General features: G+C 41.5%; 1 protein-coding gene across 15 annotated transcripts in view; it reads right to left on the reverse strand.

Annotated features, from left to right (window-relative positions):
• Positions 1 to 13056, reverse strand: part of BIRC6 (baculoviral IAP repeat containing 6) — a 582018-nt gene that overhangs the window by 382924 nt on the left and 186038 nt on the right. For 13 of the 15 annotated variants that reach the window (XR_002787222.2, XM_023555261.2, XM_003416066.4 and 10 more), the window contains exon 1: positions 6299 to 6632. The exons of 1 other annotated variant lie outside the window; for it this stretch is intronic. Coding sequence is in view for 12 of the 14 variants with exons in the window: in XM_023555261.2 (XP_023411029.2) it covers positions 6299 to 6617 (319 nt within the window). In the remaining 2 variants the exon portion in view is untranslated. Of the gene's footprint in view, positions 1 to 6050; positions 6189 to 6298; positions 6633 to 13056 lie in introns of those variants that run through there. One more of the 15 variants, XM_023555262.2, reaches the window with a different exon arrangement.

Below are 13056 nucleotides of genomic sequence, written 5' to 3' on the forward strand. Positions count from 1 at the left end.
GAATAAAGAAAACAAACAGACTTACAGAGCCCCTTGTGTATCATAATCTGTTGTAGATGGCTTACATATATTTTCTCATTTTAATTCTTACAACCCTATGAGGCAAATCCTATGATTATCTTCACTTCACAAATGAACTTTCAAGGTCACACAGAACCAAGACTTGAACCCAGGTTGTTTGGCTCTAGAGTTTCAGTCTTAATTTGCCTCACATTATCAATGAATCTAAAATTACTAAAACAAAGACTAAGATAAATTTTCTGCTAGAGCAAAACCATCTCTGAGCATTCAAACAATTAGGAAAACCTGGAAGGTAAATTCAAAAAACTGAATAGATACATAGGACCTTAAAAACAGATCAAAACATTAAAGCACAGGTTCTAATATAAACTTATAATTAACCGTGGAAAAGTATTTTGCTAATAGCAAATCTTTTACATCTATTAGGTCATCAGGAATATCACTACACTAAAGACAGTTCAAATTCACCAGGCGCTCCTTGGAAACTCTGCGGGACAGTTCTACCCTGCCCTATAGGGTCGCTATGAGTCGGAATTGACTCAACAGAAATGGGTTTGGTTTTGGGAAAGTCAGTCAGCTGAAACAAGGGGAGCCAAAGTATGTACTTGTAGTACAAAAAGAGATTCTGCCAAATTTAAGTTTTTATAAAGAACCCAAATGCACCCAGAAAGCAAAAACGTTCTTGGTGCTAGTGATATCCAAGTCTATACCATGCTTATTATCTCTCATAGAAGAATAATTGAGACTAACTAGGAAGGCTGTACGTACACCAAAGTTAGTCAGAGAATAGGAATTGGCTTAAATCATTTACAAATTCCATCACTATGAAACCTACGGGGAGATTTTGTCATTTTATCCAAATTAACGCATGTCCAATTCAGAAGCAGTAAGAAAAAATATTTTCCACAACTGAAAAGGTGAAAAGTATGTATGTTATCCATAAAAAGCTACGTCTTGAGGACTCTGCAGGCTAACCTAATTAGTGTTCTATATTTTATGACTTCTTTAAGCAGGTAGCTCTGGGCTTTTAGGTTTGATCAAGAAGCTGTCATATGAGAACAAAATTCACCCAATCTGAACTTCACTGCAGCTGAAGTGGAGTCCAAAGATCTTGTTCTCATTTATGACCACTGTACAAATTTCTTAAATCAAAGTCAATGTCTATGTGGGAAAAGAAAAAAGAGAGATATTTATAAAGAAATGTAAAACCGGATTGTCTAAAAACACTGAGAATCTCTGGAGTTACTTTTCGTCTTTTTCACTGTGACAGACCTAGAACTGACTTCAGAAAATGAAGACACATGAACTTCCTCCTACACATACACTACAATATCCACTGGTTAATATCCACACACATAAATATTTCTTTATATACATATTCTACATGAACAAGTGATATATACACAGAATTAGTAACACAACATTCTCAACTTCACTCTGACATGTAGCTACACCAATACACTGAAAGATATTTACCCAAATACAGACAATATTTGTTATCAACATTTTTATTTCCACCTGTATTTGCGTATCTACCTATCCTCTGTACAAAACATACTAAGTCAGTGAACATTTTGCAAGTGACCATGAGCAACATGGCGATACTAAACACATTAAGGCTCAAAAGAACCAGCACTCACTGAGTACCTACCTACTGCATACATGCCAAATACTGTAAGGCACTTTATACATGTTTTACCATTTAATCTTCACAACCATCCTATTAAATCTTAATTTACAGATGAGAAAGCTGAGGTTCAGGAAGCTTAGGTAGAAAGTGAGTTAGTAAATGACCAAAAACCAAATCCATTGCCACCAAGTCAATTCTGACTCATAGTGACCTTATAGGACAGAGAACTGCCCCATAGGGTTTCCAAGGAGCAGCTGGTGGATTCAAACTGCCAATCTTTTGGTCAACAGCCAATATGATTCAAAATTCAGCACTACCTAACACATAAAGCCCATGCTGTCCAAACACGTCCTAAAAAAAGCCAAAGACAAGACAAGACAAACAATATAAAATTTACTACATACGGGGCGGGGGGGGGGCCGAGATTATTTTAGGAGGTGAGAAATAACATCAGCACTAGTAAATAAATAAGACAATACTGAACAAATTACCCATACCTTTTCTTACATCAAAGCAAAAACTAGATCATGTGTTCTGCACAATGCTGATAGGTTATAAATCGGAAAAAAATCCTAAGAGGTTCAAATTTGGGGTTAAGTTCAAAAGACTTAACAGAGAATATCAAAAAGACTTAAGTCAAAAAGAAAAAAATAAGGATATTTATAAAAAAATTTATAGGAAATAGCAAATAGATGACAGGAACATTTTTTGAACACTTAATTGCATAATAAGTACACTTCTCAACACTACATGTATTAACACTAAATCCTCATAACTGGTACAATTATCATCCCCCATTTTGCAAATGGGGAAACTGAACAAAGGCATCAAGTAATTTCCTCAAAGTTACACAGTTAATAAGCAGCAAAGATGGGATCTTAATCCAAACAATCTGGTTCTAGAGCCAGACAATTATGCTAAATTGCATGAAGGGAAACAATAGTTACAGATGGGCACAGATCTAGTAATATGAACAGTATGTTGAAGTAAAGTACGTTGAACTGCAAAATCAAGGAATTTAGCAATTAGCATGTAATGCAGCATCCATTTAACATACCCACAGACAAAATACATCAAACTGAAAATATTTACTGAGTTAACATTTAGAATGAGGCATTCTGGGGACGGAATATAAACAAGTAGAATATAAAGAAACATCACATATTTATAAAAAGCTAAATAAAACGGAATTTAAATAGTTCAAGACACCAGAAAACATGCCACAAATATTAAGTTGCCTAAATTACCAAAATAGACAGTTGTTGGTTGCCAATGAGCCGATTCCAACTCATGGTGACTCCATACATGCAGAATAGAAATGTACTCCATAAGGTTTTCAGAACCATGACCTTTCAGAAGCAGATCGCTAGGCCTTACTTCCAAGGCACTTCTGGATTTGGAGTGCCAACATTTTGGATAATATATGCTTAGGGGTCCAGAAGCTCACTTCAGCCTAAAGGGATTGTGAATCTTAGATCTGCTCTAGGTCTTGAAAAATGGGTAAGATTTGCTTAAGTGCCTGGAGAGAACTGGTACATTCCAAGAAAGAGCAAACTACTGTAGTTAGGAAAGCAGGTTAAATAAACCAGTTTCACAAAATAATTCAGGAAGACAAGACGAGAGAGATCAGCAGAGGCCAGATCATGGAGGCTACTGAATAGCAGGCCAAAGAATCAGCTCAGAAATCTTATCTCTTAAACACTAATGGGAAGCAAATACTTTGCTTTATTATTAACCTATGTACATCAGATAGCTCTTAATCTAGTCCAAGTATATTTATAAACATTTTATGTCAGATACAGATCATTTGAAGACATATACTAGTAGACATAGTTACAAATTCACCATCTTTGTGGTCCAATTGAATACATACACTATACTTACAAGTCCTGTTCCCATTCTGCAGTTTCCAACCTACACTAGTAGGTTACCCATAACCCTACAAACTGAACTCCATGAATCCATAAGATCCACACTCTATCATTCAATAAAGTTCTATATGGTTACAAGGGTTTTCGTTCCACTCTTTATTCCCCAAAGATGTCTTTCCTCTGGGGTAGAAAAGAAGGTGGCTCACTGCCCACGAACTTAAAAAGAAGGGTCATGTTAGGACCAGGGTCACTACTGGCACCTTCTCCCCATTCATTTATAGGACTGTTAAAAACAGACTATTAAATACCTACATATTCCAAGCAAAACATAAAATGCTGCATTACGTCCACAATCATCTCTGTAGAATACACACACAGGACCCTATACAGCCTCTGGTAATTACCATCAATAATAAACTTCACTCCTCATGCATAAAAACATTTCAGGATTTATCCATTATTACTTTTAAAAACTATCATCTTTTCACTTTGTTCACCATAAATTCTTCTACACATGTTTAATCACATAGTTAATCCTCCATGCATCGACATCTGCAATTTAAGAGACCAACCCAATAATTTCCTATTCTCCTAACACAGCCCAATTAAATCATCCCAAATCAGCGCTGTGTTTTACGTATCTACCTGCTAAAGCCTTCCCTTTATGTAATCTACCACTAGAGTATCTTCTTTCCTTCCATGTACAGGCACATACATATATGTCCTATTTCCCCAATGATTTTTAACAAACCCTGGCATACATTTTCTCAAAAATAGGTTCCAGACAGAAAAAGCACCCCCATGAAACTTCCTGTCCAAAACACTTTATAAACACCAATTGAAAGTTTAAAATCATGAAAGGCAATATTAGATATCAAGGGTACATACATGCAGTAAAAAGTACAGACATGTATGAAAATGATAAAGCCAAATAAAGGATATTGTGTATAGGGGAAGGGGAGTTGGAAGAATTCAATCCAGGAGAGACAAAGAAGGCTGCTTCAACTTTATTTGAAATAGCTTATTCCTTAAGCTAAGTGGGAATGCGTGATTGTTCACTGTATTATTCTTCATGCCTTTTCATATTTGAAATATTTTACCAAAACCAAACCAAACCCACTGCCGTGAAGTCAAATTCCGACTCATAGCGACCATATAAGGCAGAAGAGAACTTGACCCATAGGGTTTCCAAAGCTGTAATCTTTACAGAAGCAGACAGCCACAGCTTTCTTTGCAGAGTGGCGGGTGGGTTCAAACCACCAACCCTTCGGTTAGCAGTGGAGTGCTTAACCACTGCACCACCAGGACTCCCTATGTATCATTCTTTATTCCTTTTCATATCTGAAATATGCAAACTGAGTTTAAAAAGAAAGATATCCAATTACTAAAGAATACATCCCTATCATACATAGTGACAAGCTGTTATGTCCAAATTAATTGCTTGTTGCTGTATGTGGGACACCCCTCCTGTACTTTACCTATGTTATCAAAAGAAAAAACTACAAACTTAAAATCCAAAACTTTCTCTTATGTATATCTATTAGATATATTCTAGGTTTATATTCGACAACTATACAGATTCCAATTCTTTGAGAACTCTCACATTAAAAAAAAAATTAACATCCCTAATTTCATCTTTGTATCCCTAAATTACCATTTACTCTTACAATTGCCTTATTACTCACACAATAAACTAGAATAACCTCTCCTTATTTGTCTATGTTAATACATATGTGCCTTGGTAAACCACATAACTACTTCCACTTACCTAAACGCATAGTCTAACTCACATACTAACTTTTCACTCTTACATCTTAGTTAAGTCACTCATCATTTAATCATAAATAAAACGTCACTTCACCCAAATATAACAGCCAAGGCAATTCCAAAATTCTCCAGCCTATGGAGGGTTCACCTCACGCATACTATAAAGTCCCGCCCCTGGACCAACGTTTATACCTCCCCAAATTGCTCTCTTCCAACGATGAGACTCAGACATACGCCAGAATCCCAACTTCCGGCCGGCTGTGGTAAAACAAGTAGAGAGGGCCTGAGATTTCACCTAATTACGAAGCTAAAGGAATCTATCTATAGGTCGTACACTGCAGGTCCTGTGTTCCTCGTCACTTGGGGGTAAAAGTTAGTCCCGAGCTAGGGGCCAAGTCTGGTCTTCTTTTGCGTCCACCAGAGTCCTAGAGTCGTCGGCGGAGCAGCTCAGGCTGCTGGCCCGCCTACTTCTCTCCCCACCCCCACTCCAGGCCCACCCCCCATCCCACACCAGCGCGAAGCCCGCTAAGGGATCCGGGCACCTGCGGGACCTGTGAACCGCAGAGTATCCAATTCTTTCCGGGAGGAGAGGGCTTGAATGCCGGCTCGGACGCTCCTCGCCCCTGGCCACCAGACTCACGCCGAGATCAACCTTCTAACCTTCCACTCTCTCATCTGGCAGAGGGCACTGCCGACACCTTCTCCACGACCTCCCAGGGGACTGCCCTTCCCAGTGCCGAGCTCCAAGGCCTCCTCCTCACCTCTATCATAAGAACAACCCAGACCGGACGCTCGAAGCCCAAAAAGCAACTCTCACCCCACCCCGACTCGCCGGTCTCTCCTTCCGAAAAAGCCAAGTCCTAAGGTCCTCTCCTCCACCAGCTTCCGGGCCACCCTTCTCCACAGCGAGGCCTGAGCCCCAGCCCTGCCCTCCCTCCACGCCTCCTCCGCAGGGCCCGGCCGAGCCCCGAGGCGGGCCCGGCCCCCGCCCGGCCGGTCGCACACTCACCGCTGAGTGCCGAGGCCTGCAGGGTGGCCCCCGAGGTGCCGTCGATGACTTTGATGGTCCCGCGAGTGGTGACTGCCAGGATGGCGTTGAGCGCTGGGTGGTAGGAGAGGCTGTGCAGCCCGTCGGCGTCGCAGCGCATGCAGCCATCCCGCAGGACCAGCCACTCCGAGATCCCGGCCGCGCTCGCCCCCGGCGCCGAGGAGCAGCCCGGGGCCGAGGCCGCCGCAGCCGCCATCTTCCGGTCTGCGCTCAGCACAATCACACTGGGAAGCGGCTCAGTGACAGTCCCCGGAGGCGCAGCACCACCGCCAGTCACCATCCGGGGCCAGGGGGCAAGCGGAGCGCGTTAGCCGGAAGTGAAGTCAGGCGCCGGCACGCACGCGAGACGTCGGGCACCCGCCCGCAGGGGCCGAGCTCCGGGAAAGACTGGCGGGGAGGGGGAGGCGAAGGGAAAGAGGCGGGACCGCGGTCGGGGGCGGGAAGCAAGCGGCTGGAGCATGCGCGGGAGGGCTCTCGCGTGCCACGCGCCGCAGCTCCGGGCAGCTTCGGGTTAGCTACTTCCCGCCTTATTCCGGCGAGTCCCTGGAGTGGTCGCCACTTGAGCTCCGCCCCAGTCTACCTGTTCTTGAGGAGAGGTGTTTGTGTACTTCAGCAAGGCTGGGACCCCGGCCCGCGCGACCTACCCGGACGGCCTGCGGCCTTTTGTAGCGGTTCCAGCTGCGCCGGGACTTCCCAGCACGCGCAGTCCAGCTGTGCGGCGGTGGCTGTAAGGAGACCTTTGGGTCTGGATGCTGGCTGTCGTCTGCATAAACAGACTGAAAAACCCCTAGTCCGGACGTGGAGGAACCGAACCACCTCCCCAAGCCCATACCTACTTCAGTGCTCTTCCCCACCCCCACACCCAAATCTTTTTCTTGAACACAAATGCCAGATACAGATGCTGGACGCATATAGCTAAGCATAGTTTCTTTATCCACATTCCAAAAAACTCAAGTTATACAGGTTGTTAATAGGTGTGTGGGGGCGCTGGGGGGCAAAAAGGACTCTGGTCAAGTAAATATAGTAGATGCATTCATATATATCCCCCTTGGGAGAATAGCAATGCATTATTTTCTGTAACTTATATTTTGAAATAATTATTAGAGTCACAGGTAGTTGCAAATACAGTACAGTACACACCTCTGTGGTTTTCCTTTCTAAAATCTGTAGGCCCTATCTGACTATGAGAAAAACTGGACAAATCCAAATTGACTTGTCCACTACTCAACAAATCTAGTAAAAAGAGGTCCCATGCATCTAGGTCAATTGGCATAACAAAGCTTATTAAGAAAACGTTTTGCATCCCACTTTGGTGAGTGGTCTCTGGGGTGTTAAAAGCTTACAAGTGGCCATCTAAAATGCATCAATTTGTCCCAGCCCACTTGGAGCAAAGGAAAATGAAGAACACCAAAGACACAAGGAAAATATTAGCTCAAGAGACACATAAACCAGAGACTCCATCAGCCTGAGACTAGAGGAATTAGATGTTGCCTGACTACCACCAATGACCAACGCAACAGAGAGTCCCTGAAGGAGCAGGAGAAAAGTATGGAGCAGAACTCAAATTCACATAAAAAGACCAAACTTAATGGTCTGAGACTGGAGGAACCCTCAAAGCCACGGCCCACAGGCCCTCTGTTAAGCAAGAACTAAAATCATTCCTGAAGCCCACTCTTCAAAATTAGACTGGACTACAAAACATAAAATATTACTTGTGAAGAGTGTGCTTCTTAGTTCAAGCAGATACACGAGACCAAATGGGTGGCACCTGTCTGGTGGCAGGATGAGAAGGCAGGAAGGGACATGAGCTGGTTGGATGGACACGGGAAACCCAGGGTGGAAAGGGGAGTGTTCTGTCACATTATAGGGATTACAACTAGTGTCACATAACAATATGTGTATAAATTTTTGTATGAGAAATTAGCTTGAGCTGTAACTTTTCACCTAAAGCAAAAAAAAAAAAATCAGAATAAAAATGAGATCTACATTCAAAAAAAGAGGTCCCATGTATCCTTGATGCAGCCACTCTCCCCCAATGTTACATAATTATGGTATAATATCAAAAACAGGAATTCGACATTTGTGTGATGTGCCTGTATAGTTCTATCTCGTTTTATCAGGTGTAGAGCCATGTACCATAATCAAGATACAGAGCCATTCCTATACTGCAAAGCTCTTCCTTGTTGCTACCCCTTTATCGTCACACCCACCTGCCTTCCCCACCCTCAACATCCCTAACCCCTTCCAATAAAAGCAAAAACTTTAACTTTGTTTAACCCAGCATTTCCCAAACTTAATGTTTTTTAACAACCAAGGAGCACATTTTGATAAACACTAATCTCATCCAGTTCCCTTATTTTGTCATGAGTAAACTGAGGACACCAGAAGAAGGGAAATGTCCAACTAGTAAAAACATACTGTCATGCGCTGTGAGACATAGGTACTCAACCACTTAACTGTATGTGTTTGGGAATGTTGCGTTAACTCAAAACCCTAGTTTTCTCTTCTATAAAAACTAATCAAAGTCTTATGAGAATTAAGAATCATTTTTTTAAAAATGTGTAGCATAGCATCTGACATATAGTAGGTGCTCCATGAAAGTTAATTGTCTTCCAACATTCCTGCAGATTCACTTCAGGAAATCTTCACAAACTATTTCAACTAAATTTTAAGCCTTTTATTCACATCCAAATTTGTATTCATTCCATTTTGAAATGGCAAAATATTCCATTTTTATCTGATGTTGGAAGGTAATATAATAAAGTGGGAAAATACCTAACTATTGAGGTCTGTGTGAATATCTGATTTTGACCCACAGTGTCTATCTATGACTTTGGGCAAGTCACTTATCCTTTCCAAGAATGCTTCCCAGGGCGTCAAATAGAGATGATAAAATTATTCACCCTACTTACCTAGGTTTCTTATAAGTACTTGCGAAAGTGCTTGTTAACCGTAAAAATGGAAGCACAGAGAGGTTAAATGGCTTGTCCAAGGTTTTCAAGCCTGTGGAGTGGGGGTAGCAGCATGCAAGATTTTGAAGTCAGGCAGTGTGACTCCAGGCTCATACTTTTAACCACTTAACCCTCCTGCTCTAAACTTCAGTCCTTGAGGTAAAAGAGTGCAAAAATCAAAGCTAAATGTAGCTAGGGGTATCCTTCAAGATATACGCAGAAACTGTAAAAACTGTCATTTCCAATTTTTTATCTCTCAAGACTCATTTGAGTCAAACTTCTCGACTGCTTTCACCTGTAAACCAGCATTCAGCAAAGTTAATTACCTATTTGTCCTGAAAGAAAACACTTCCATAATCACAGAAATTTGGGTAACAACTCCCCTTATGAGATTTATAATACAGATTAGCGTATCAAAACCTTTGAGAACTTCTATTTAAACCTTCTTAATCAACATTTCAAAAACTCATTTGACCATTAAAAAAAAAAAACAAACGAACCAAACGCATTGCAGTCAAGTAGATTCTGAACTGCCTCATAAGTTTTCCAAGGAGCAACTGGTGAATTTGAACTGCCAATCTTTTTGGTTAGCAGCCTAGCTCTTAACTACTGCGCCATGAGGACTCCCATTTAACCATGGAAACCCGCAAAACCAATGTTTCAGAGAGAAATACTTTGTAACTTGTTACGTGTTTTTGTGAATAGATATTTTTGTTTGAGCATCTGCTGAGATCTCAAAGACTACAATTAAGAGGTTCAGGACCCAGGTTCAGGTACCCTGAGTTAAAATGATTGTGAAAATGCAACTTGGCAAGACTGGGTAAAATTCAACATCAACTGTGTTTTTCATGTCTTTCTTCACGTGGTGTTGAGAGCAATTACCCACAACATTGAAAAATGTACTGATTTCCATAGCTAAGCTATTTGGAAATAATGATCTTTTTACGTCCTCCAACCAATTTTCAGCATGGTGTTGGTTGCCTGAAGGAAGTAAAAATTTCCTCTTACAATCATTACTGGAATATGAAATGTGCACTCAGAAAGCAGGCCTGATTGGCACTGAAAAGGCATTTGACAACATCAAGCAACCAAGGGAGAAAATACTTGGAAATCATATATCTGATAAGAGATTAATATCCAGAATCTATAAAGAATTCTTATAACACAGCAACCCAGTTTAAAAATAGTCAAAGAACTTGAATAGCTATTTCTCCAAAGAAGATATACACCATGGCCAATAAGCACATGCAAAGATGCTTGATGTCATTAGTCATTACCCACTGCCATGGAGTTGATTCTGACTCATAGTGACACTATGGGGCAGAGTAGAACTTCCCCCCATGGGTTTCCAAGGCTGTAAATCTTTACAGAAGCAGACTACCATATCTTTCTCTGGCTAAGAGGCTGATAGGTTCCAATTGCTGAACTTTTAGACCTTTTAGTTAGCCATTGAGAGCTTTAACCACGGCTCCTTTGTTAGTCTTTAGGAAAATGCAAATCAAAACCACAATGAGATACCACAGCACTCCTACAAGGATGGTGTCATGGATTGAATTATGTCCTCCCCAAAAAATGTGTTTATCAATTGGGCTAGACCATGCATGATTCCCCGTATTGTATGATTTTCCTATATGTTGTAAATCCTACCTCTATGATGACAATGAGGGAGGGTAGACAGAAGTTGTGTTAACCTACAGGATTGGATTGTGTCTTCAGGCAATCTCTTGAAATATAAAAGATAGAAGCAAGCAGAGAGACAGGGGGACCGCACACCACCAAGAAGGCAGCACCAGAAGCAGAGTGCATCCTTTGGATATGGGATCCCCACACCTAAGAAACTCCTCAACCAGAGGTAGGTTAAGGACAAGGACCTTCCTCCAGAACTGACAGAGAGAGAAAGGCTTCCCCTGGAGCCAAAACCCTGAATGTGGACTTGTAACCCACTAGACTGTGAGAAAATAAATTTCTCTTTGTTAAAGCCATCCACTTGTGGTATTTGTGTTATGGCAGCACTAGATGACTAAGACAGATGGCTATTATAAAAAATTTTAAAAGGCAGAAAATAACAAGTGTTGGCAACAATATGGAGAAATTGAAAACCTTGTACATTGCTGGTGGGAATGTAAAATGATGCAGCCACTGTGGAGTACAGTTTGCTTTTTCCTCAAAAAAAAAATAAATAAAATTACTCTATGACCCAAAAATTCCACTCCCAGGTATGTACTCAAAAGAATTGAAATGGAGAGGCGGGGCCAAGATGGCTGACTAGGCAGAAGCTTCCGCTTAACCCTCTTGCAACAAAAACCCAAAAAAACAAGGGAATCGATTACATGCATGACAATCTATGAACCCTGACCATAAACACAGAACTAAGGAATCGACCTGAGTGACAGGGGAGCGAGAGAACGTGCAGAAGCAACGCCCCAGCCTTGATCCCTTGGTGCTGTGCTTTGGCATGAGTGCGAGTGCGGCAGGGCTGATGGTGGCTTCCTGAGATAAGGCAAGCACAGGATGCAGCTCTAACCCCCTAGGGCAATCATAGCGGGGACCCAGCCAGTGCACACAGGCTACACACTAACCTGAGTGGTGTGAGAGTGACAGACAGTGCAGAAAAAGCAACTAGTTGTGGAGCCCACATGCAGCACCCCAGCCCTGATTCCTTGGTACTGTGCATGGGCACGAGTGCGGTGGAGCTGATCACATGAGACAAGGCAATCATGGGACACAGCCCTAACTCCATGGGGCAATCTCGACCTAAAGCAATCTATAGATACAATGCAATTCCAATCCAAGTTCCAATGACATTTTTTAATGAGATGGGGAAACAAATCACCAACTTCATATGGAAGAGAAAGAGGTCCTGGATAAGTAAAGCATTACTGAAAAAGAAGAACAAAGTGGGAGGCCTTGCTCTACCTAATTTTAAAACCTATTATACCACCACAGTAGTCAAAACAGCCTGGTACTGGTACAAAAACAGACACATAGACCAATGGAACAGAATTGAGAAGTCAGACATAAATCCATCCACATATGAGCAGCTGATATTTGACAAATGCCCAAAGTCAGTTAATTGGGGAAAAGATAATCTTTTAACAAATGGTGCTGGCATAACTGGATATCCATTTGCAAAAAAATGAAACAAGACCCATACCTCACACCATGCACAAAAACTAAATCAAAATGGATCAAAGACCTAAACATAAAGTCTAAAATGATAAAGATCATGGAAGAAAAAATAGGAACAACATTACCCAGTGCCGTCGAGTCGAATCTGACTCATAGTAACCCTATAGAACAGAGTAGAACTGCCCCACAGAGTTTCCAAGGAGTGCCTGGAGGATTTGAACTGCCGACCCTTTGGTTAGCAGCCGTAGCACTTAACCACTACGCCCTCAGGGTTTCCAGGGACATTAGGAGCCCTAATACATGGCATAAACAGAATACAAAACATTACTAAAAATGCCAGAGAGAAACCAGATAACTGGGAGCTCCTAAAAAATCAAACACCTATGCTCATCCAAAGACTTCATCAAAAGAGTAGAAAGACTACCAACAGGCTAGGAAAAAGTTTTTAGCTATGACATTTCTGATCAGTGCCTGATCTCTAAAATCTACATGATTTTGCTAAAATGCAACCACAAAAAGACAAATAAACCAATTAAAAAATGGGCAAAGGATATGAACAGGCATTTCACTAAAGAAGACATTCAGGCAGTGAACAGATACATGAGGAAATGCTCATGATCATTAGCCATTAGAGAAATC

Source organism: Loxodonta africana, chromosome 26, assembly GCF_030014295.1.
Source record: "Loxodonta africana isolate mLoxAfr1 chromosome 26, mLoxAfr1.hap2, whole genome shotgun sequence".
Taxonomy (NCBI): Eukaryota; Metazoa; Chordata; class Mammalia; order Proboscidea; family Elephantidae; genus Loxodonta; species Loxodonta africana.